Genomic DNA, 24,141 nt, shown 5'->3' on the forward strand with positions numbered 1-24,141 from the left:
TTGACTGGTCTGAAGGGATCAGTAAAAAGAGAGATTCATCGGACACCTTTCGAGCTCCTGAGGCGTGGCCACAAAGAAAATGACCTGTTGCGCATTAAACTGTTTTTGTTCGAAATGGGTTGCAGATTACTAGGCATTGAAATTGAAATTGAACGTGGGTTTGGGTTGGGTTTGGTTTGGTTGCATAATAATAATAATAATAATCATAATAATCATAATAATAGCTTGGACTCGAAGTTTATGGCAGAATGGGGATGCGGCCCATGCCTGTGCCTCTGTGTCTGTGTGTGTATTTCTGAGCCACTGAATGACTCAGTAACTGAGCAAAGCGTGAAATTTCATTCAAATCCACTTCAACTGTTCCAAGTGGTCCCCAGTCCTAATCTTAAGATTATCATCTATTAATTACCATTGAAAGTGATTTGACCTATTATGACAATTTATTAGAACAACTTCTCAAGCGATAATCTGAATTACTTTAACTTAATTTAATTTATAAAAAATAATATTCGAATTGGAGTGCAAGATGGCGTTTCTAGAGAATAATTAAAGATGATGTGTTAAATTAATATGGTTAAAATGATGGTCCATCTAACATTACAATAATGTTTATAACACCAAATTTTAGTAGATCCGTATTATATCTTTTAACCTAAATTTGAATAGCAATACCAAATCATCATATTCCTTTTGGTGTGAGGACTTAGATGGAATTAAGGTATACGTATTACATACGACAAAATCCCTAGCATTACGTTAGATCTGGAAAATAAGAAAGAAAGAAAGATACAATAAGTGTCAGAAAAGTGGGAACACAATTCGAAGAGCTGATAAGCGCACTTACTTATCACCCCACACCAGACAGCTACTCCGCACTAGGCCAGACAATGACAGGTTGATTGGTAGGTAATAAATGAGATTCTTTGATAATAAAAGTCCTTTAATATAAAAATTGTTTATTGTTGCGAAAAGCAGAAAGTAGTGGGACCACAACCGAAACCAAAAAATAAGGAAAAGAAAGACGGTAGTGGGAAGTATTTATCTCCCTCTATATATATATATATTAACTTTATCATAAAAATATGGGAAAACTTCTTCATGAGTTTAATTTATTTTGTTTTTTGGTCGTCAATTAATGTTGTTCATACAAATCTTCTATAATGCTATTTTAAACATAATAAGCTCGCCCTCTTGCGTTTAAGTGCGGAATTTCCTTCTTGTATGTTAGAATAATTTAAACTATTTATAAGTAGATAAATTCACATGCAATTTAAAATATAATTTTTTTGGCTGAGAGAGTCCCAAGCACTTGGACTTTTCCCATTTCGTGTGTGGCCTGATATTCCGGAGAAAAAGATGAAAAAGAAAAAAGCAAAAGTAGTTGCATATGCTAAAAACTGAGCTGGAAATGGGCGCTAAGCAACACGTGACACAGGTTTTGTAAGTTTCCGAACCCTCATTTCATTTGTGCAACACGACATCTGTCCATTTTCCAAAAGATGACATGTATATTAATTTTGGTATACAACAATGACATGTCCATTCATTTAACATTGACTCTTTTGGCATGTCATGAATGATCTCGCAAAGCACCGAAATATATAATAAGAGCATTTTTGTTCATCATTTTAATTTAAGTTGTATTTTTATTATTATTATTAGGGTTATTCTCAGTAATGATTCTTTAACTATACTCGTAATTGTATTTGGATTACTGAACTCAATTATTAGTTGCATAGGTCACTCAATTGGCTGTTGTGTTGCACCATTGATCCTTCCGTCGAACTCTGTTAAATTTTCTGTCAAAAGTGAGGATGAGTTTGAAAATTCATCTACAACCCTCCCTCTCCTCCACAACCCTCCCCTTCCTCCACAACCCTCCCTCTTCTCTAGAGCTTTCTTGAGTTTTAATAACAATTTCAAGCTTGAAATTTGAGTTTTCGAGTTTAGATTTTTCAATCTTAAATCGTAAAATAAAAATCCCAACCTGTTTTAGATTTGTAATGAAAAAAACAAAAGAAACCCAGAGAGAGCCCTTCACTGCGCTCTCTCTCTCTCTCTCTCTCTCTCTCTCTCTCTCTCTCTCTCTCTTTTCTGAAACCCCTTTCCTCTTATATATGTGATACCCAACCAGCAGGCAACTCCTACAGCCTGTTGCCCCCCATTTTCTGTGAAAATATCTTACCCTTACATACACACACACAATTCCCAAACCCATATCCATATCCCTCACTAATACTAATAGTTGTAATATAGGAAGGAAGAGGCGAGCACTCACTCACTCTCTCTCTCTCTCTCTCTCTCTCTCCCCATTTATGAATGTTTATGGTTGATGGTTTACAATGAGTTTTGGGTTGGGATGGGAGGAAGGATTGGGTTGCGAGTTTGGTACAAGGGAGGAGAAGCAATCGAGTTGTCTCTCTTTTCTTTTTTCTGCCCATATTTTTGTACATGGGAGGAGAAGCAAGGATTGGGTTGCGACAATGGAGGGTTGTGGATGAAGGAGAGGGTTGTGGATGAATTTCATCCTCACTTTTGACATAAAATTTAATAGAGTTTGACGGAAGGACTAATGCTGCAACACAACATTCAATTGAGTGACCTCTGCAACTAACAATTGAGTTCAGTGACCAAATGCAACTACGGGTATAGTTGAGGGACCATTGCTGCAAATAACCTTTATTTTTAATACTTGAAATGTGTTTATGGGCATAACCATAGTTCCATATATACAAAACAAAAAGTTAATTATGATTATACATATGAACACTTGTCAAGTGTTAAGAAGAATAACGAGAATACACCTTGAGTTAAATAGAGGAAATGTAGTGTTTAGATAATAAATAATAACAATTCTTTACACGAAAATTAACAAATTTTAGTCGGTTTTATATAGAATGTGGTCCAAACTTAGTTTTATGTAAAATGGGCTCTAAACCGTTCCTTTTTGTTTTTTGTTTTCCTTTCAAATAATATATGTGCTTTACTATTGAAGTTATATTAAAGATTGGACGTGTATATATATGTGAAGCTAGTTAGTTAGCACAATATGCCTACCATATGTATCCAAGTTTGAACCTCTTTCTACGTATATGAGATAATTTAAAATACTTAAACTATGGTTTTGATATAAAAGAAAATTAATTACTTTAAATTTTATATAAGAAAATGCTATATATATTTTCAAAATTAAAATTTATTTTGGAAATTGAAACTCAATGAAAAAAGGACTTTGAAAATGAAGGGGCTTTTCTGACAAAATAAAAATAAAAATAAAATGAAGGTGCTTTTAAAATTTTGTTTATGTTTATGTTTTTGACGAGTCTTTTGAATAGAGTGTTGAATTAAAGTGAACGAGGGGCAGAAGTGGAAGTGGAAGTGGAAGAAAACGAATGATGACTGCCGACCTAATGAGCCTCTTTCGGATACGAGTCTCTCTCATTGCTTTGGACAAAAAAACAAGTAAAATCCATCAATCCCACGTATATTATGTTACCGTTAAAGGTCATGCTTGCCAAGCCCCACACACAAGCGTTCCTAAAATAAATAGGACCCATTGACCAATGAGAAGATGAGCTCAGGCAATACAAGGGTGGACCCTCTCACACTCTATCATTTCCACCTCGCTCGCCTCGCCTAGGGTTTTCTTCTGTACAAGCGCTCTCTCAGACTAGTGTGGTTTAGTCGCTAGAGTCCAATCGGGAGTAAGGAAAATCAGGTAGAGAGAGAAATAGATAATGGAGAGAGAGGGATTACGTGTTCTATGTATAAACATAAATGGAAAACAATAAAATAATAGTGGAAAGACTGAGAGAGAGAGGTGCCCCAGCAAAAGCACAAAACAGCACAAGCTTTGTCTTTGTCCTGGAGAGAGAAAAAAGTATATAAAGATGTAAAAGAGAAAGAGACACATACAAAGTAAACATTTTAGAGAGAGAAAGTAAGGGTTGTTGCAGAGTTTAGCTGCAAAGCGCGCACACATAGAGAGAGAGGAAGAAGAGGAATAAAAGAGCTTCAGAAAGAAACCCTAACCCTAGAAAAATGTTTCATTTTGCTCCCCTCTGGTGACTCAGTAAGGCTCTGTTATTTTCTCAACCTTGATTTACATGTCATGTGAAGGAAGAAAGATTCCACATATTGTCAAATCCAGCTCCAAAATCTGGTCTCTCTCTTTAATTTATGCTTCACATGTCAACTTGTACTAAATGCTGGATCTTTATTGTAGAAGCTGAAATTTAAGGCTTATTTGGGGTTTATGTGAAGTGGGTTGCTTGAACAAGAGGTTTTCTCGTGTTGTTTTTATTTGGGTATTTGTGCCTTTTTTTGTGTGGGTTTTCTGCTATTTGGAAATTTGTCTGGGGATGAGGGGCATTGCTTGGGCAGACAAGAAGGTTAGATGATTGTGGGTTCTCTGCGTAACTTGGTGTTTTAAGGAGGTGCTTGTTGAATGGTTTGAAATAAAAATTCTTTGCACCAGAAGCGAGGTGAAGAAGAAATAGTTTCTGGGCGTTCAAATTTTCACTGTCTTTGTGGATCCGGAAAGTAGTTCGGGTAAAACCCAAATAAATTGCAGTTGATTTAAGCTTTCGATCTTTGCACTGGAGCGCTTAGGATTACCTGGGGCAATGTCTTCGTTAAGTAGGGAACTGGTATTCTTGATATTGCAGTTCTTAGACGAAGAGAAGTTCAAGGAAACAGTTCATAAGTAAGTTTGTTTTGCCTACACTGTTTTGTTCTGTCTCATTTTCTGTTTGCTTTGCTGAGGAAACTGCGGGGAAGAGAAGATTGTAAACATTTATGCCTATCTTTGGTTCTTTTTGTATTTTCTGTTTGAAATTGCCAATACCAAGCTTGCAAAACAAAACCGCCTTTCTAAACCAGCCTTTGATTTTGCTGACTGGTGGCACTATATTGGTTACCTTTGTCTTTTTCTTCCCTGCATTCCTCAGCAGAAAATTGGAGCAAGATAAATTGGGCTTAAATGTATTTTTATTGCTGTGGCTTTGTGTGTGATGTGCTTCTTCTGGACCGTTAGGCTTGAGCAAGAGTCTGGATTTTTCTTCAATATGAAACATTTTGAGGATCAAGTTCAGGCTGGAGAGTGGGATGAAGTTGAGCGCTATTTGTGTGGCTTCACTAAAGTGGAAGACAACCGATATTCAATGAAGATTTTTTTTGAAATTAGGAAGCAGAAGTATTTGGAAGCTCTTGACAGGTGAGGTTCAAAACTAATGCTTTCGACATTCATGAACATGCGGAAGCTGATGCAGAAAGCTGATTTTGTCATCCATTGACTGTACCAAATTTTCCATACGAAATTGATGCTAGAAAGGCACTTAAAATGGTTATGGTTTTCTAGGCTGTTTTATCAAAATAAAGAAAGGAAGCTGAGCCGAACATTGTAGAATTTGATCTCAATATGCCTTTATTCAGCAGTTTGATAGTTTAATTTGATTTTGTGTTTCCTTCTATCAGGCAGGATAGGGCGAAGGCTGTTGAGATTCTTGTGAAGGACCTTAAGGTTTTTGCATCATTTAATGAGGAACTTTTCAAGGAGATCACCCAGTTGCTAACTCTTGATAACTTTAGGTACTGCTTGTTTTCTTCTGTTGCTTCTTTATTAATATGGAGGTATGCTTGGAATTGGCCCTCATATATTCTTTCTATTTGTATCAAATCATCAGGCAAAACGAGCAGCTTTCCAAGTATGGAGACACAAAATCGGCTCGGAATATTATGCTTATAGAACTTAAAAAGCTCATTGAGGCGAACCCATTATTTCGCGATAAGCTTGCGTTTCCAGCCTTCAAAAGCTCACGTCTACGGACGTTAATAAATCAGAGGTAATTCTCGCTACTTATCTTTACTTCTTTTGTTCTAGTTTGTGGTCAACCAGCGATAACCTTTTTTTACACAGGGTTCTGGTTAGCTACTGGATGCCTGGTAATCCTGTTGCGAGTTTGCCTCTTTTGGATTTTAGGATACGTTTGCAATAGCTTATTAATCAATAATTGATTCATTTGTTTGATACATGACATTTTGCCACCGTTGGATGTCCCATAATTCCTTCTTGTATGCTTATTAATAAGAGAACTGATCCTGATGTTTTTACTTCTTTCTGGTATTGAATTTTCTTCTGACTAGAGTCGCTCTTTTGAAGCTTATTTCCCTATTTGAATTTTCAGTCTCAATTGGCAGCACCAGCTTTGCAAGAATCCCCGTCCAAACCCTGATATTAAAACACTATTTATGGATCATTCTTGCACTCCAACTGCTAATGGATCTCGTCCTCCTCCGACAAACAGTCCCCTTGTAGGACCAATTCCAAAGGCTGGCGCATTTCCTCCTATTGGTGCCCATGGCGTGAGTTGCACCTCCTATTCATCTGCATAACAGAGATTTGCAACAATTTCTAACAATACTTGGATTGATTCTTTATCATTCTGCAGCCATTCCAACCTGTTGTCTCCCCATCTCCTGGTTGGATGTCTAGCACTAATCCTTCATTGCCTCACCCTGCTGTGGCAGCAGCTCCTCCTGGTCTCGTGCAGCCTTCTAGTGCAGGTGAGCATGCTCATATTTGATTCTAAATGCTTTAGCTCTCTGTTGGTTCCCTAGAGCTTTTTAATATCTTAAATAAGATGTTTCTCCATTATGTTTGCTTTATACAGCTGCTTTCTTGAAGCACCCAAGGACTCCTACAGGTGTTACAGGGATGGATTATCAATCAGCTGATTCGGAGCACTTGATGAAGCGTATTCGCACTGGCCAAGCTGATGAGGTATGAAGAGCAACAATTTATTTGTCAAGCTCCTTTACCATGTTTGTCACTTGTAATAAGTGCTAAGATCTCCCTCCACTGTTCAAGTAAAAACAATGACAAAAATACGCATCCTCACCATGGTCTTGCAGGTGTCATTTTCTGGTGTGATGCATAATTCCAATGTCTACTCGCAAGATGACCTTCCTAAGGCTGTTGTTCGTACCCTTAGTCAAGGATCTAATGTAATGAGCATGGACTTTCATCCACAACAACAAACTATTCTTCTAGGTTTGTACTTGAAGATAATTTGGTCTTTAAATATTTTTTTGGTTCATTTTTCTGAAGTTTCCGGTTATTTGGTTTGTAGTTGGGACAAATGTTGGTGACATCAGTCTTTGGGAAGTAGGGTCCCGGGAAAGGCTGGTACATAAACCTTTCAAGGTTTGGGATATGCAAACTGCCTCAACGCCATTGCAGGTATTGTATGCTATGACTTCATAGGAGTTATTCTTAGTTTCCTGTTGTCTATCTATATAGTCAGTAATGGGCTACATGATGCCGTTGGCCCTATCATAAACTCGTAACCCCTGTTCAAGGAAGGTCATAATGTCAAGTATTATGTTATTTTCACCAAGACCAGGGTAGTTTACACCTTCATACCAAATTTTGGTACAATTTAGTATCATGATCTAGAAGAGTAACTGATTGTACTTTAAAACCAATCCTGATTCAGACAGCTTTGGTGAATGATGCTGCAATATCAGTGAATCGTTGTGTTTGGGGGCCAGATGGACTTATGCTTGGTATGTACCCTCCTGACTGAATGAGACAAACGATTAGTATATTTTTGCTTTTACATTTTTATGACCTGCCTGCCTTTTACATTGCCCAGGTGTTGCATTTTCGAAGCACATTGTTCAGATATATACTTACAATCCAACTGGAGAACTGAGACAACATTTTGAGGTAAGCTTGTGCTTCGTATAACTTTCTCCCTGTGAAATTACTAGGTACTGGTTATTGACTATCTGTCTCATTTTTTAGATTGATGCTCATGTTGGTGGGGTTAATGACATTGCATTCGCTCATCCCAACAAGCAATTGTGTATTGTTACGTGTGGAGATGATAAAGTGATTAAGGTATTAGCTGTAAGAATTGATGTGGGTTTATACTTGGAAGAGATTCGGGCACCCTGATTGTAAATTTCTCTGCAACAGGTGTGGGATGCTGCAGGTGGACGCCGACAATATACATTTGAAGGCCATGAAGCTCCTGTGTATTCAGTTTGCCCTCATTACAAAGAAAATATTCAGGTATATATTCTCTAGAAACTTATCAGCGGCTTTCCTCTAATTTATCTTTTTAATATGCTGACTTGTAATTGGAGTCTGACATTCATCCACACAACAATTGAAGCTGGGAAAAATCAGATAAGCACCCATCCTTCTGATCAATGCCTCTTTTCCTTGTATCAGTTCATTTTTTCAACTGCTATTGATGGGAAGATTAAAGCTTGGCTATACGATTGCTTGGGATCAAGGGTGGACTATGATGCTCCTGGACTTTGGTGCACCATGATGTCATATAGTGCAGATGGAACCAGGTAAATCTTGTTCAGATAATGGAGAAGTACTCCATTATACCTTTTGTCTAATGCTGGTTATAATCTGATATTGAATTATTTGACTAATATATCACTGTAAGGAAGATTTTTCATTACGTATGAAGCAGCTTTTATCTGACGAAGTATAACATTAAACCTTTTATCCTGTTCCTTTCTGGAAATTTTCCCTTAAAACTTTTTAGCTTGTAAGCCATTAATTTTCTTTCTAAAATACATACGTATGCATAGTGAGGATACATGTTGTATATGCAGGCTCTTCTCATGCGGAACAAGTAAAGAAGGTGAATCCCATCTGGTGGAGTGGAATGAGAGTGAAGGGGCTATCAAACGGACATATTCTGGATTTAGGAAGCGCTCTTTAGACGTTGTCCAGTTTGACACAACAAGGAACCGATTCTTAGCTGCTGGTGATGAATTTCAAATTAAGTTCTGGGATATGGATAATACCAATGTGTTGACAGCAGTTGATGCAGATGGCGGTTTGCCTGTCAGTAGTGCTCTCCTTTACATTATTTCTATACCATTGAAGAGTGCAGAAGTCAGACTAGTTTGCCCCTTTTATTTTTGCAGGCTAGTCCTAGACTGAGATTCAACAAAGAAGGGTCACTGTTGGCTGTAACAACGAATGACAGTGGTATTAAGATCTTAGCAAATAATGATGGTTTGCGCTTGATTAGAATGTTGGAGGGAAGGGCTATGGAGAAAAATCGAGGCACTTCTGAGCCCATCAACTCTAAGGTAGTTTTTGTTCTGTGGTCCTTAAGTCAATATTTGGTAAATGTTTGATGGCATCATTCTTGTAATCAATATGAAGCTTGCTGTATTTGATAACTTATGCTGGCATAATTCTTCATTGTTTATATTTTTATTTGCCAGTGAGGTTCTCATGTCAAGTTTTGTTGCTTAATTTTCTCCTAGCAGCCTCTGATTGTTAATGCACTAGGCCCCATTGTGAATGTTCCTAATGCTGTTCCTCCAGCCCTGGAACGTCCTGATAGAATCCAACCAGCTGTGTCTATCAGTAATCTGGTAAGTTTAAGAAGCATGAAATTGTTAATGCTCTCTGTTTTTGTTGGTTTATATTGGTTTTCTTTACTGCAGGGTACTATGGAGAACAGCAGGCTCGTTGATGTTAAACCTCGGATTTCCGAGGATATAGACAAGATTAAGAGCTGGAAAATTTCTGATATTGCGGATCCCTCACAAATGAAAGCTCTGCGATTGCCTGACTCTACAACTGCTGGAAAGGTGTAGAGGACTATTCCTAATTAACACCTATAATCATAAAATATGAGACAGAAGTCCCGAACTTTATGGTTTAGTTTTTTCTTTTATATCAAAATAAACCAGATTTTTTTAAAGATATATTTTATTCAGTTAGAGAAACATAAGTATGTTGATTTTGCCTCTAAAACTGGTGCAAATTAATCAACAAATATGTATGTGCTATAGTGGACTAGATCATTTACTCCTTACATTACAGACTCCACAATATCATAATTGAAGAAATTATTTGCTAATTGCAGATTGTGAGACTAATGTACACAAACAATGGCCTGGCTCTGTTAGCCCTCACCTCCAATGCCGTTCACAAGCTTTGGAAATGGCAGCGTAATGAAAGGAATCCATCAGGGAAGGTCTGGCTTCTGTCTTTCCTCAAGTGAATCTCTCCCTGTTTAAATTTGGTGTTTCTTATAGATTTCTACCTTGTGGTTTTGTTTTGTTTTCAGGCTACTGCATATGTTACACCACAGTTGTGGCAGCCTCCCAATGGAACTCTCATGACTAATGATGTGAATGACAATAAACCAGCTGAGGAATCTACTGCGTGTATTGCTTTATCCAAAAATGATTCTTATGTCATGTCTGCATCTGGTGGGAAAGTCTCTCTGTTCAACATGATGACGTTTAAGGTATGTCATTGCTGTCTCTTTTAGAACCATCTAGAAAGTTCTATAGCACATTTTTGTACATCATCTTTTGTCATATATACTCGAGCAATCTCCTTTAATGATCTTGCTGACCGAATCCACCTCGTACTTTGCAGGTCATGACAACATTTGTTTCTCCCCCTCCCGCAGCCACTTTTTTGGCATTTCATCCTCAAGACAATAATATAATTGCTATTGGCATGGAGGATTCTACTATTTTAATATATAATGTTAGGGTTGATGAGGTAAAGCATGTCTCTTAGTTTTATCTGTATTTGTTGCTTGATGTCTTTTGAGGTTTTGCCTGTTTGTCTGGTTATCTGATAAACTAAACCTTGGATGAGATTGGCAGGTTAAAACCAAACTGAAGGGTCATCAGAATCGGATTACAGGCCTTGCATTTTCTCAAAGTCTTAATGTACTGGTTTCTTCAGGTGCTGATACCCAGGTTAGTGATTTTATAACAAGTATAGCAATTCTTTCCTATCCTCAAGAGGAACGTTAAGCTGCTGCTCATTGTATTTGTTTTCTTGTACAACTAGGTGGGTTTTTTGGGTGTGGATTCTCCTTTTTGCTTTATTTTGTTGGGGAAGGTGGATGTAATGCCTTAATTTAAAGGGGATAATAATATGAATGGAGGTGTTTCACACACTTAAAGCTAAAGCATTGCTTTCCTATGACCGAGTACAAATTTTTTTGGATCATTATGAAGAGCCACTGCTTTAATTGAAAGACACTAGGCAATGCTATTCCTCTTATCTAATTGCATGACATTTTTATTTACGTCGGTGACTTGGATTGCAGTTATGCGTGTGGAGCATTGATGGATGGGAGAAAAAGAAAACAAGGTTTATACAAGCACCAGCTGGTCGCCAATCCCCGTTGGTTGGAGAAACAAAAGTTCAGTTTCATAATGATCACACACACCTGTTGGTTGCTCATGAAAGCCAACTTGCTGTGTATGATTGCAAGCTTGATTGTTTGCGCTCAGTAAGTTCTTAACCTGGCAGTCCTTGTCTCAGAAAAATGTTGAACTAACATAAAAGTTATCTGTCTAGAAATGTTTGATCTATAAGACTTGTATAAAATTAAATTTAAGTTTCTTATTTAGACATTTGCATCTATCGTAAAACTGAATTAATTATCTTTATTCTAATTTGACGATTTTTCTTTTTTCTTCCTATCTTCTTTTTTTCGCATCTACGATGGCAGTGGTCTCCAAAAGATGCACTTGCCGCTCCCATCTCAAGTGCAATATATTCATGCGATGGTCTATTGGTTTATGCTACCTTTTGTGACGGTGCTGTTGGAGTTTTTGATGCTGATACCTTAAGACTCAGATGTCGAGTAGCACCTACTGCGTATATACCATCATTTTCTCTCAGGTGGGTGGAAAAGTATTTTGCTGTTTATTGAACGGGAACTTTTTTTTTCTTTCTAATCTTCTGCTTTTTTCTTTTGGGCTTATCTATAAAGACTTGTAGCCTCATTTGACATTTGCAAACTGATGTAAAATGTTGTGCAGCGGCAACCCCACCTATCCTTTGGTTATAGCAGCTCATCCGTCTGAGCCTAACCAGATTGCAGTCGGCATGACTGATGGCTCAGTGCATGTAGTTGAACCGTCTGATGTAGAGCTGAAGTGGGGCGGGGCACCGTCTCAAGATAATGGCCCTTCCAATTCGTCAAATCCTTCGCCTAGTGGTCAAGCATCAGAACTTCCTTCCAGGTGATGGTGGCACTGCCGTGGATGAATGTCTCTTTAAGAAGAGTAGACAGACAGAAAGACAGACAGACACGAGGGTTCAGTTTCACGAATTTTAGCTAGTAGTACGACCACCTTTTCCAATTGTAATTTTTGTGTGTGTTTCTCTGAGCCATTGCTTTGGATTATGGCTGTTTATTCTCTATGTACATCCTTTTGTCTTTGTTTTGCGAAATGAAGTTGTAGGGAGTATGAATCTGTATATTATTGTTGTTGTCGTCAGAACGTGTTGGAAGACACCATGAAAGGCCAATTTGCCTTCCGGCAGTATCTTAGGTGGTTTTATTTATTTATTTATTTCTCTTTCTTTAATACGTAAATTATATACATATTTAAGTTGATGGTCTTTGGAATGTGATTTATGACTTCGTAGTCTCCTCCTTCCTGCTCCTTTGTGATGTCAATGGCCTATAATAAACTGGTGGTCCATCTATAATAATAATATTTATATATTACAAGAGAGGAGTTTAACCCACCCAATAAGTAAAAGAAAATAGCGAGGAGGCTGTAGCCCAAGCGATTAAGAGCAGTTAATTCATGCATTCGACAACTAAGAGTAAGAGCAGGCAGTGTTGTGTGTTGTGTGTTGTGTGTCGTGTGTCGACAACTAAAAAGAGACGGCCCAATTGCTTTTACCTACAAGGCTACAACTCTTCGTCACGTGGCAACATAAAATTGGAGGACACATGATTATAAGACGTTTTAGCTGCTCTTCTCTGAGCTCTCGCACCCAAAGAAGCTAATTAAGACGACGTTCTGCACGTTTGGCCATTTTTGTTGCGAAGAAGACTCGCAGTCGCAGGCACCCTCTCTCACTTCTACTCCCACCACTTTGTCTTCTTTTTATTATTATTATTTCTCTCTCTCTCTCTCTCTCTCTTCTCTCTCTCTCTCTCTCTCTCTCTCTCGCAAAACACAGATTCGAATCGATTCCTTGGGCTCTCAAGAAACCCAAAGCTTGGTAACGTCTCCATATCTCTTTCTCAACCTCACCTTTTCTGTTTGGTTGCCGGGAAAACGCCCGGCCATGATTATATAAACGAAATAGACGAAACTAGTTTCCAAAATTTCCTATCTTCTTTTCATTTCTTTTGGGTCCCCCACAAACTTCAAGATTTATGCCAGTTAGGGTTTTCTTGCTTGATTTTCCCGGTAACCGAACGGAGTGGAAGAACACAAAATTTTCAATTTTTTTTTTTGCCGTAGGTCGTTTACTTGTTTTTAGGGGGGAAAAAAATAATGAAAGTGAAATCAGTAGGCCGCAGCTATTAGGTCTGGCTAATGGAATCCTAAACTTTATTAATTTGAGAAATTTAATTGAGTATTATTTTTCAGCAGTCAAATTGGTTCTGAGTTGTGCACTCAATATAATTGTTGATCTTACATTTATGTCTCGTTTATCATCAGAACTAGGCTAAGGGATCTGAATGGAGATGCCATCAAATGAGAATTCACAGCCCTTAATGAATTCTACCAGTGATGCTGATAATCAACATGAGACTATTGTTCCTGATGGTTTAAATAATGCGTACGCTCTTCTTTCCCTAGACATTTTACTGTATATCCTACACGTTTTCTAATAACAAGGAAGTATATGAACCGTCTAGTGTGATGCAACTACCTAATTGTTGTAAATGGGAGCTTCTCTCACTGACTACTCGGCTGCTTCCCTACGCTGAATTATTTCAACATATTATACCACAGTGATGCATTGTTTGTGAAGCTTTGTGCACTAACGGGCCTTTCTATCTAGTCAATACGCTTTTCAGTGATGTACATATTCTAGGGATCAGTAAATATTTTTTCCTTAAAATTGAGACCGTAGAAAAGGAAATTCACGTTCATGTTACTTATTTTTTGTTTCTGATTTCATATTAAGAAAGTGCTGTATTGAACTTGATATTTTAGATATAAGGAGTCCAAGCATGAGGTTGCTGAAGAAGAAGTTAGAGGCATACTAGCAGTTATTGCATCCACCGGAAAATTTTGGTAAGCTGTTATTTTGGCGTGAAATTCTCTCATTTGTGTGTAGCATATTAATGTATTATTCTTGGTGCGTGTATGTGTGTGTTGTGTTTACTCTAGGTATGATGTACAAAAAGGTAACATTCGTAATCCATTTGTTTTTGCTTGGTATTTAAACTTTATTTATTTAATTATATCTCACAGGCATGATTGGGACAAATTAAAAAGCATGCTATCCTTTCAGCTGAAGCAGGTATGGGGAGGTATGCCAGCATGCGGGTCTTCCGCTATTTATGGTTGTCACTCACTTGCGTGCACACAAGCACTCTTAATAGATGTGCATAATTGCATTCTAGTTCCAAGATTATGGTATTTATCTGTCTCTCTCACTCTCTTCCCCCTCTCTATTGCTCTTCTTCCTTGATTTATGAAGGTTCTGTCGGAGTATCCTGAGGGAAAAATGGCAGATGAGCAGCAAATTGCTTCTTTAGGAGAAACGTACCCAGAACTGGTGAAGAGGTTGGATGAAGGTATTCTCATTCCCCTGATCATATATGAAATCAGCTTAAGGGCGTGGAGCTGAAATTATATTTTAGTTTATGGTGTTAGGGTCTACAGTTTTATTGAATTTTCAGTTCCAATTTTTAATGGTAATTGCTTATAGTTTGTTTCTTCACTGCAGCTCTTAATAGTTTTACCGAAGGTCCTCCATTTACGCTTCAGAGGCTTTGCGAGGTGTTCACTTCACCTTTATATTATGTGTCATGCGTTACCTCTCTGCAGTATTCTTTATGATTGTGTCTTTCATCCCTTTGTCGACACTTTTCAAAGCTCCATGCATTGAATTAGTTGGGTTGAATTTGTCTAACAACAGGTACCCTTTTTTTTTTTTTTTTTGGGGTCAAGTACAATAGGTACCTTTCTGAAACTGCTATTCTCTTCTTGCCCCCTCTTTTCACCCTTCTGTTCTCCTTAGAAGTTTGTTTCCCTATCATTTGTAACTGTAAAAATGGTGGCAATTGGATGTAGTTTTTATAATTTAGGAGTAGTTTGCAGACCTTTAATGAGTGCTTGCATCTTTTTGCTTGTCTGATACGTTAATGCACTATTATTCCCTTGCTATGTTATAATATGTATCACTTTACGAGATGTAATTTTGTATTGAAATTTTTGTTGAACAGATCCTTTTGGATGCACAAACCACCTATCCAAATCTCTCAAAGCTTGCTTTTGCACTAGAAAAGGTATAGTAATGAAGAACCTGATTCACTGTTTTCCATCCCAATGCATCTGATGTTGCTAAGAGCAACTTTAATGGGGGGATGTAAATGGTTACTTTATCTCCACCATTTACTCATCTTCCATCAGTTTAGTGGGTTTCTTCCTTAGTTGGAATGATATAAAGCTGCTCTAATGCTTCCCCTTAAGTGTTTGGGCAAAGAAAACTCTTGATTTAAGCTTATATATGCCAACCTTATTTTAACTAATACTAAAGTAGTCTACTTAAGTTCCAACTTACATATTTATTGTTTATATTTTCTTGAACTTTTTATTTGTAGCTTTACAACTTGCATTTTCTTTTTTGTAGAATCTATTGGTGACAACTATGCTGACCGTCTCAACTGATCCATATCCACAACCCATGGTGCAAAATTCAGCTGAACCAAAGCAAGCAACTGAAGAACCTAAACTTCACTCAGATTCAGTGCAGAATGGGGTGGAATCTATGGTAGGTGATAGGGATGAAGTTATGGCAGAGGTAGAACAAGCTGATATTGATGATGATATGACCATTGCCATAGAAGCTTTTGAAGATATAGTTGGATCATCAGAAACAAATTCAGTGCAGACCAATAATTCTTAGCATTCCAGTGATGTAGTCGAGAGGCGTTAATCCAACAAAGCCCATTGGTTCACATGAGCAACTTGGTTGGATCATTAAGTCTGGTACAGGGCTTGGTTAACCATCAAGTTAGCAGCATTAGTGAAAAGCCTGGATCCTGGTCACATAGATTCGGGAAGATTCTTATTCATATTTATGCCTAAATGATGTAACTATAAAATAGGGAGCATTGCATCGAGAATTATTGGCTGGCTTCTGTAGCTTTTAGAATTTTGCTGCTGCATTGTTACTCACAGGTCATTGATACTTGGCTTGCTTGATTTTGCATTTTGAAATAAATGTCTTTTCCAATTTTTATGTTCTGAATTCAGAACGTCACGCTTAATGCGCCTATTTCGGAATCCGTCTTTTTTGGACTGAAAGCGGAAAGGGTGAGTAGAACGGTAGCGAAAACTAAACCTTCCTCCTTTGGCCTAGCGTGCACTTGTTCAAATTCGCTGTTCTGTTATTAAAGGAGAAATTATTTTGCAACAACTCGAGAAACTCCGGGGATTGACGATACTAAATAAAGGAAATGGGTAGAATATGGAATTATTGCATTGCTTTATATGGGGTAAAGATCAAAACTTGAGTGTTGGAACCAAACAAGAAAAGAAAAGCCCTGGAAGTGTTATAAAATGAACTGGAATATGTGTGAATATTGAGCTGCACGTAAAGTAGATGAAACACAGTATTTAACGAGGTTCGGCTATGCCTACGTCCTCGGAGAGCAGCAATAGTAACTTTTCCACTATATAAAATAATAGGGCTACAACTTTAGTGTTTACAATATGTGTGGCTCACTGAATTTTCTCTCTTGGAGAATTTCTCCCTGCTCTCTTTCCTCTCCACTCACTCACTCTCTTTCTTCCTTCTCTTCCTCTTCTCTAAGCACCCTCTTCTACTTATGGAGGTATCTATTTATAGGCCAAAGACATTGGCTGTTCACTTCACAAGTATTTGGCTTCACTCGAATAATTGGCAGACAAGCATCATTAATATTATTCAATCAATTGGGTAGTGGGGCTTGCCATTTTGGGATCTCCATTGTTGACTTTACAACAGGAAGTTTGATATTTAACAGCATGACTTTCATGGAAATATACATATTTATCAGAACGATTAGCTTTTTTTGTATTAAATCAGAACGACTTATATATCGGAGAGAATAACATTCAATTAAAAATTATTTTTAAAAAGAAAAAACAAGTACGTTGTATCGTAGCCAGATTTTTACTTTCTTTTTTTGGTGTAAAATTTGTCATATTTACAGTAAGTAGCTGTTCCATTTCATCCTGAAAGAAATCAATAGCAGACCAAAAAATTAAAATTGTTTGGCTCTACTCAAATAACAGTTTCTTTCTTCCCTCTTTCCAAATTTCTTGTTATGCTCTAACTTCAACCACGTCACCATCTGTGAGCTTGGTATTGGGTAAGACCAGTTGACCGTTAACCCAGACCAGTTTTCCCTCCAGTCCTACTCTTCTAGCAGCATCTGCAGCTGTGCTGCCAGTTCTCAACCTCATGATGTCACCATTGGGCAAACATATAATCACCACTTCCCCAGGGACGACAGAAGCAGGACTGCCCTGAAACTTTTCACTTTGCTTTGCTTGTCCAAGACTTGCTTCTGAGCGTAGCTGCTCTTCCCACCGTAGCATTGTCCTTAACAACCGCACCTTGAATTTGAAAGCAGGCATTAATTAATTAGCATTTGCCCTGTCTGTCTTGTGTGTCTACTATTTAGCAATACTAAGAGAGAGACTACCACATCCAAAATCACACTACAAGCAAGCCATGCAATTCAATGACTGCAGCAGTAGGTCATCTAGGAGCCATGATTAATAGATCATAACTATGGAATGAAGCAATAAGGCTATCATGCTCGAAAGCAAACACAAAGCAAATTTAAGCAAGAAAATTTCAACAAACTGGTCATTAACAAAATGGGCTTCACAATGGCAAGGTCACAGGCAAACCTTGTTATTGATGCTAGTTTCCATGGAAGTTGATGCAGCTGAGGTAAACCTTGGTGTCGATGTAATATCATCAAGCTGTCTTCCATCAAAAACAGCAGAAACAACAGCCCAATATTCAGATTCTTCTTGATCCGTCAAATCAATGACCTGAATGAAGGTTGGCAACAATCGCCCAAACTGGTCTTGCTGCACAAGGAAGCAGTATTTAACCTAATTGTGGATTTCTGGTGTCCTTGTATGCTTCAGTCTGAATCATTTCACATTGTTGACATTCATACACTCTCTGGGTCTCTCAGGCTGCTATATATGTTTTTGAATTTTCTCTCTAATTCTGAACATACAATTACAATTTCATTTTGAGATCATCTGTGTGGCCTACAGATCTCAGGAAGTACATGTTAAACATACCTTGTGGTACATACCATCTCGACAGAGTGCATATTTCTCTAGGCAAGTGCGCCAATCCCCGTGTCCTGGTTCACACCACCACTCATCAGTCACCTGGAATATGAAGTCAAAGAAAATAGGGTAACTTGTTACTTGAAGGAGCATAATGGAACTCAATTAGGAGATACTTTGAAATTTTTTGTAATTTCTCTGCAAATAAAGAAAGGAAGGGGACACAGGCAAGGATGATGATGATTTGTAGACTAAGAAAGCTTGGAGGCAGGTCAACTTCAAGTGACAAACTATCTTTAGATTTCAACCTCTTTCCATGAATGAAGCTTTAGATTAATTACACTATGGAATCAATGAATGAAGTTTTAGATTAACTACACTACGGAATCAATATGTGAAGTAAAGCAAGCCAACCTTCTTGTACAGCCTCGCATAGGCTTCCCACCGTTTTATTTGGAAAGGAGATTTTCTATCAGCTACTGCTTCAGAAGCTGCCAGTCCAAAGCTCACTGCAACGAGCAATTCCCTTCCATCTTTGTCTACTCTGCAATGTCAAGTTTAACACAAATCTTAGTGATTGGCATGTTCGTAGAGCAATTTATGCAAATTAGACATCAAGTAGTTATATACCTAATGATAACAGCAGCAAGAAGATGACTTCCTTGCACTCTAAGGACCGGATGCCCAATTTTCAACAAACTATACTTCTGAAACAAATCATCTACTGTAGAATTTTGGTCCTCCATATTTGTGGAGAAAAAGGATGACGCATCTATTTCAGATTCATCTGTGCTATTTATGTTAGACAATTTGTTTCCAGTTTCTTTATAAAGCCAATGTGCTGCAAGTCCATGTTCAGCATACTCGTGCATCCTCTGCATAATATGAAATGAAATTTACGAGTGTCAGCTAAACTTTAAAAACAAACGGTAGCAAGTAATTCTGATCTCCTTTAAATTTGGAAGAAGTTTGGCACCTGTGTTCGTATTTGAACTTCCAAAGGTGATCTGTCAGGACCTTGTACAGCAGTGTGCAGAGACTGCAGATGGGGATTTGCAGTTAAGATATGAAAAGTGCCCTCTGATAAAGTTACAAAACATATACATTACAAAATACATATAAAACCTATATCACATTCAGTTGGAACAGTCCAAAAATGGCTCAAGAGTTGGGGATATTAGAAATTGAGAAGAATGGAGTGAAATCATTTAAAAGGACCTTCCAAAAATATGGAATCATGAACAGGAAAATCTGACCTGATAGCCGCTGGGCTTTGGATTGATAATGTAATCATCAAACTCACCATCAATCGGGGTCCAATGTCTGCACATTAGAAATTATATAAGTCAATCTGCCTATGTATATATATAGTCCCCTTCTATTGAGGGATCCCCTACAATAATTTTATATATACAGTCCCCTTCTATTGGAAATCAGTCTGTTATCTTTCTGAGTCTGGAAAAAGAAAGTTGCGCTACAGATAAACTTGTGGCAAAATAGTCATATAAATAGTCAATTCATTAAGTTACTGACAGCAAGAGTTTCACGTTACCCAAATTTGAACATACACGCCATCATATAAATGCATAAAACTACCATTCCGTCACATCTATCACAAACTATCGCTTACCCTAGATCCCAAAATAAATAAATGAAAGTAAAGAAATAGGAGGGTGATACAAAAATAGAAGATCAGTGCAATTTGATTTACTTGTGTACAATGTCGAGAAGATTGTAGCAACACTGGACGGCAGGTCCATGCAAAGTTCCTTTCTTGTCTCCAACGACTACCCTTAATGCACGGGCATCATAAACTTTATTGATGCTGACATCTTTCCGCTTCATCTAAAACAAGTGCAGATACAAACGTAATGTTTCAAAAACTTGCAAAGGAATACTACACAAGGGCCTATCTTGAAATAACTGCTATAAACATCAAATCAAGCACAGAAGCCCTCAAACATATTAAACTGTGAAGTGCATTACCTTGGTGTAGATGCTATACAAACTTTTTAGACGGCTGGATAAAGTTACTTCCATTCCTGGAACATAACTGAAAACATAACACGGCGAGAACACTTAACATTGACCAACTGACACAATAAGGCTATTATAAAAATTGTATGACGACATATATGTTTGTTTGTGTGTATATATAATTGTAAAACTGCAAGCAGCGAAGGAAAAGCGGAAAGAAAGAACATACGAAGTTGATATGATCAACTCCTGCTCGAGTGCCTCCTCACAAATTACCAAAGATGCTAAAGCAATTCCAGCATCTTGCACAACCTTTGGTCTTGTGCGAGGCTCCAAACCTTGTCCTAGAGTATTGAGAAATTTAGATCGTTTAGTCCGATCTAACAATACATCAAATGGCACTACAGCTTCCAAAAGATCCTGAAAAATATATAAAACAGAAGTTTCTAAGCAGTGACTTTAATTTGAACTATAATCCTCATTCTTTTAGTGTCGATTTCTACAATCTCAGGATACAGCATTCAGACAGAAGCATAAAAAGACAAAAAGAAATCCTCGTAAATGCTTGCCTTCATGGTTGTGACATCTTCATCAACTGCTATGGACCCTTCATTGTCAGATATTGAGCTTTTTTCATTTAAGGGCAGCGAGCTGGATATTCTTTTTGAATTTCCTACTTTGCTGCTATGGCTCCACATCAATGCTAGATCAGCTCTCATTTTCTTAAACATTTGAGGCTGCTTATACAAGGAAGATTAGAACATACTATTGAAGAAGGAACTACAAATGCTCATATAGCAAGGTACATTTGGGTGCAATACAACATACTGGTTTTTGGTAATGGCCAAATAGTAATAAATTTAATAAAAACAAAATTCACTGCATGTTTCTTTTCAGACATTTGTACAACTAATTGAACAGCTTGAATCACTCAATGGGATAAGGTTCATCCAAATTATATCATATTAACCTTTAATAGAACCATATTTCCACCTCTTCTTTAATTTAGGTACTTAAAGCTTCGCAACTGCATTTTCTAAGTAGCCAAAAAATGCTTAGAAACTACCTGATGCTTTATTGAAACTATATCCACAATGTCCATTGTTTTGCTCTTTTCTTTACTTACACAGTCATTTAAGTCCTGTCTCCCAAATGGCATCATACTAATGTGTTTCCTGCACTAGTTTCTTCACAACGTCTGAAAATTATTCTTGATGTAATCATCTAATCTCCATTTTTGGGTCTTTGTACACTCAGAAAATAAGCAATTGGATTTCAACTCTTCAAGGAAAAACTTAAAACTATGATTTTCTTGCTTAATGTATCAAAATTCCCACAACTGACTTATTAGAAGCAGTTTTATCAGATATTTAGATCTTCTATGACAACCAAAAAATTGTGAGCAGACCTGAAGAACAGCAAAGCACAGATCTTCCAGTTCAGCTTTCATTGCCCACAAACCCAATCTGGAAGCTAGTGAGCACCAAATTACCAAGGTCTCTTTTGCAACAGCTTGAGCCTTTGTCAGTGGGAGAGCATAACTGTAAAAAAAAGTTTCATCTAGGAGCGTAACCCATCGGCTAGTATTATGAGCCTAAAACTTCATAGTGAAGAAGACAAGAAAATTCCAAGCAACCAACAAAACAATAATATGATTATCTTTATCAGCTAAAGTTGGTCACTTGTTGCTAAGGGGGCATTATTTATAGTACCACGTTACCAAAAAAAGTTTCTGTTAGTTGGCCATGTCCCAACAAACATTTCCATGCAATCAATAACTGAAGGATAATAGGATAAACATGTTCTGTGTTTATATATTATTTAGAATCTTCAAGAGAAGGCAGAAATATTTCATTACAATTTAGTGTTTGTGCGCATTTCAGAGTCAAAACTAGTCTTGAAAAAAGAAATCAAAATTGAGGAATTAAAAGAAAGTGATAACAATATAAACTTATAATATCAATGTAAGTTTAGAGTCAGTACATTGTTCTCATATTGTGAAGGCGATCTGCAAGCTTTATAAGCACTACACGTGGATCATCAACCATGCCCAAGAGCATGACTCGTAAATTATTTGCCTGATAGATGAAGAATGCAAGCATGAGATATGGAAAACTGAAGCAGCAAAAAACTGGTGCTCATATGATGATCATCTTTAAGAATAAAACACATCAAGTTAATCTTTTATTATGACCTTATGCTTGATTCAGTTGAATTTGATACAACTAAGTGCCCGTCGTATCCACATAATTGCTTTAATGGAAAATCACTACATAAAAAGTCATATTTATGCACAAAAGTAATAATGCTTAGATATTTAAAGTGTAAGCGAGCACTAAGAAACACATAAAATTACATGAAGATTGAGACATAACAAAAATCTAAAATTATTCTTCAGTAATGATTAATTGTATTTATAATATAATTTTCCATTACTTTCTTATTACATCTCAGGTTTCAAGTAATTGTAGCATGGCTGATTCTATATTATGATGTAGAATATAAGTCCTACCTCCTCATGACCAAGCCTGCCCTGGTTCAAATTTATCCTGCGGTGTCTCCGTAAAAGCTTCAAGAATGCAACAGTTGATTAGAATTTGTATGTCTATAACTTTCTCATTGAAATAATATCTGCACCATTCTTTCCTATCCCTCACATTTCACAGATGAATGTGTCACCGTTTGACATCAGTTGAAGGCAGAATACCAAGAAAAGAAAACCAGATTACATAACCGGTGTATAATATTAATACCTGATTTATGTAACTTAACCTGGAAACACCAGCTACCAGCCTAGCTACATCATCACCAAACTCCTCTTCTATGTGGGGGAAACTTTCACACGTATCATCAACCACATCATGGAGAATCCCGGCCACAACTGTCTCAACAGCCTGCAGCAAACTTTTAAGTTTTGATGGAATTAATGAAATGCAAATTTGTTCTTCAGCAGTACAAGGGTTTTGCTGATTTGGTAAAAGTAAGGGGTGATAAATAAGAAAGATGCATACTCGTTGGCCACTTGAGGGAACCAGCATGGCTAGGATTCTTCCTGTATGGATACAGTGGACTAAATAAGGGTCTCCTGTTCTGCGTAGCTGACCGTGGTGAGCTTTCTTAGCAAATGCAATAGCCTTTTGCACCTGCCTTCACAGTTCACACACACATTGTTTTAGTGGAATTGCAGAGCAATAATCAAATTGTATTTGTATGTATTGAAGCAAGCAGATAATGAAAAATGGCAAACCTTTGGATCATTAAATATGGGATATCCAGTCACGTCTACTCCCTCCACTACATCAGAACCTGCACCATTAAAAAAGGAATCAAGTTTAAGCATAGCTCCTCCTATGAAATGAAGTAATTGCTATTATCAGAATTCACGGGGTTCAAAAGCGCAAATTTCTTGACCTGGCTGTGCTTCCATTTTGGGCCACAAGAAATCGACTTTAGTGGAAAGACAAGCTCCGGAGGCGATGGCGAGGGCGGTGACGGCGACCTGAGTGATGGTGGAGGTGACGGCCCCGTGGAGAGAGCCAGAGCCGGAGGCAGCCGCCGCAGCGGCGATGACGTTGGCAGAGGTGAAGACGGAGCTGAGGGACGATGAGACTGCCAAGTTGGGTGCAATTTGGTCCAAAACACATCGGAATTTGGGGGAGCTGCGGAGGTGGAGACGGTGAAACTTGTGGGCTAACATGGTGTTGGTGTTGGTGGAGGAGCTTTGGCATGTCATGGCTCATCAGGAGCTTTGCTTGGTTTGTGGATCATGTGGTAGTTAACTTAATAATGCGAGCGAACGCCAAATGGAAAAAAAAAAAAAAAAAAACTAAAATAAATAAATAATATCACCAAATT

General features: G+C 37.6%; 3 protein-coding genes across 8 annotated transcripts; 2 read left to right on the forward strand and 1 right to left on the reverse strand.

Moving 5' to 3' along the window:
• Positions 3,668 to 12,442, forward strand: LOC18786865 (protein TPR2). Its single transcript, XM_020557001.1, has 25 exons — positions 3,668 to 4,705; positions 5,036 to 5,215; positions 5,476 to 5,589; positions 5,685 to 5,843; positions 6,186 to 6,363; positions 6,450 to 6,564; positions 6,672 to 6,781; positions 6,913 to 7,051; positions 7,131 to 7,240; positions 7,497 to 7,566; positions 7,656 to 7,729; positions 7,808 to 7,903; positions 7,982 to 8,077; positions 8,240 to 8,367; positions 8,641 to 8,875; positions 8,959 to 9,126; positions 9,310 to 9,417; positions 9,490 to 9,636; positions 9,915 to 10,025; positions 10,119 to 10,301; positions 10,436 to 10,564; positions 10,672 to 10,767; positions 11,124 to 11,309; positions 11,532 to 11,704; positions 11,845 to 12,442. Exons 1-25 carry the CDS (start codon positions 4,626 to 4,628, stop codon positions 12,050 to 12,052), a joined length of 3,393 nt encoding a protein of 1,130 aa, XP_020412590.1. The 5' UTR covers positions 3,668 to 4,625; the 3' UTR covers positions 12,053 to 12,442.
• LOC18786864 (serine/threonine-protein phosphatase 4 regulatory subunit 2-B) lies at positions 12,773 to 16,269 on the forward strand. 2 transcript variants are annotated; one of them, XM_020558353.1, is made up of 8 exons: positions 12,773 to 12,886; positions 13,492 to 13,612; positions 13,993 to 14,073; positions 14,254 to 14,302; positions 14,483 to 14,579; positions 14,732 to 14,784; positions 15,231 to 15,293; positions 15,638 to 16,269. In XM_020558353.1, exons 2-8 carry the CDS (start codon positions 13,512 to 13,514, stop codon positions 15,911 to 15,913), a joined length of 720 nt encoding a protein of 239 aa, XP_020413942.1. In that variant the 5' UTR covers positions 12,773 to 12,886; positions 13,492 to 13,511; the 3' UTR covers positions 15,914 to 16,269. The 2 variants fall into 2 exon arrangements, with proteins under 2 accessions (XP_020413942.1, XP_007218292.1); XM_007218230.2 differs by having other exon boundaries at positions 12,787 to 13,045.
• Positions 17,131 to 24,061, reverse strand: LOC18784888 (probable GTP diphosphokinase RSH2, chloroplastic). 5 transcript variants are annotated; one of them, XM_020557563.1, is made up of 18 exons: positions 23,698 to 24,056; positions 23,534 to 23,592; positions 23,298 to 23,429; positions 23,040 to 23,180; positions 22,799 to 22,855; positions 22,270 to 22,364; positions 21,695 to 21,827; positions 20,856 to 21,023; positions 20,516 to 20,706; positions 20,296 to 20,362; positions 20,021 to 20,154; positions 19,566 to 19,632; positions 19,286 to 19,348; positions 18,940 to 19,184; positions 18,724 to 18,853; positions 18,319 to 18,411; positions 17,911 to 18,096; positions 17,131 to 17,610 (listed from the first exon to the last, which is right to left on the reverse strand). In XM_020557563.1, exons 1-18 carry the CDS (start codon positions 24,017 to 24,019, stop codon positions 17,317 to 17,319), a joined length of 2,577 nt encoding a protein of 858 aa, XP_020413152.1. In that variant the 5' UTR covers positions 24,020 to 24,056; the 3' UTR covers positions 17,131 to 17,316. The 5 variants fall into 5 exon arrangements, 4 of the variants coding, with proteins under 4 accessions (XP_020413152.1, XP_020413153.1, XP_020413154.1 ...); XM_020557564.1 differs by having other exon boundaries at positions 23,298 to 23,433; positions 23,698 to 24,031; XR_002270222.1 differs by having other exon boundaries at positions 17,302 to 17,610; positions 18,333 to 18,411; positions 23,698 to 24,061.

The sequence above is a fragment of the Prunus persica genome, chromosome G2 (assembly GCF_000346465.2).
Source record: "Prunus persica cultivar Lovell chromosome G2, Prunus_persica_NCBIv2, whole genome shotgun sequence".
In the NCBI taxonomy this organism is placed as follows: domain Eukaryota; kingdom Viridiplantae; phylum Streptophyta; class Magnoliopsida; order Rosales; family Rosaceae; genus Prunus; species Prunus persica.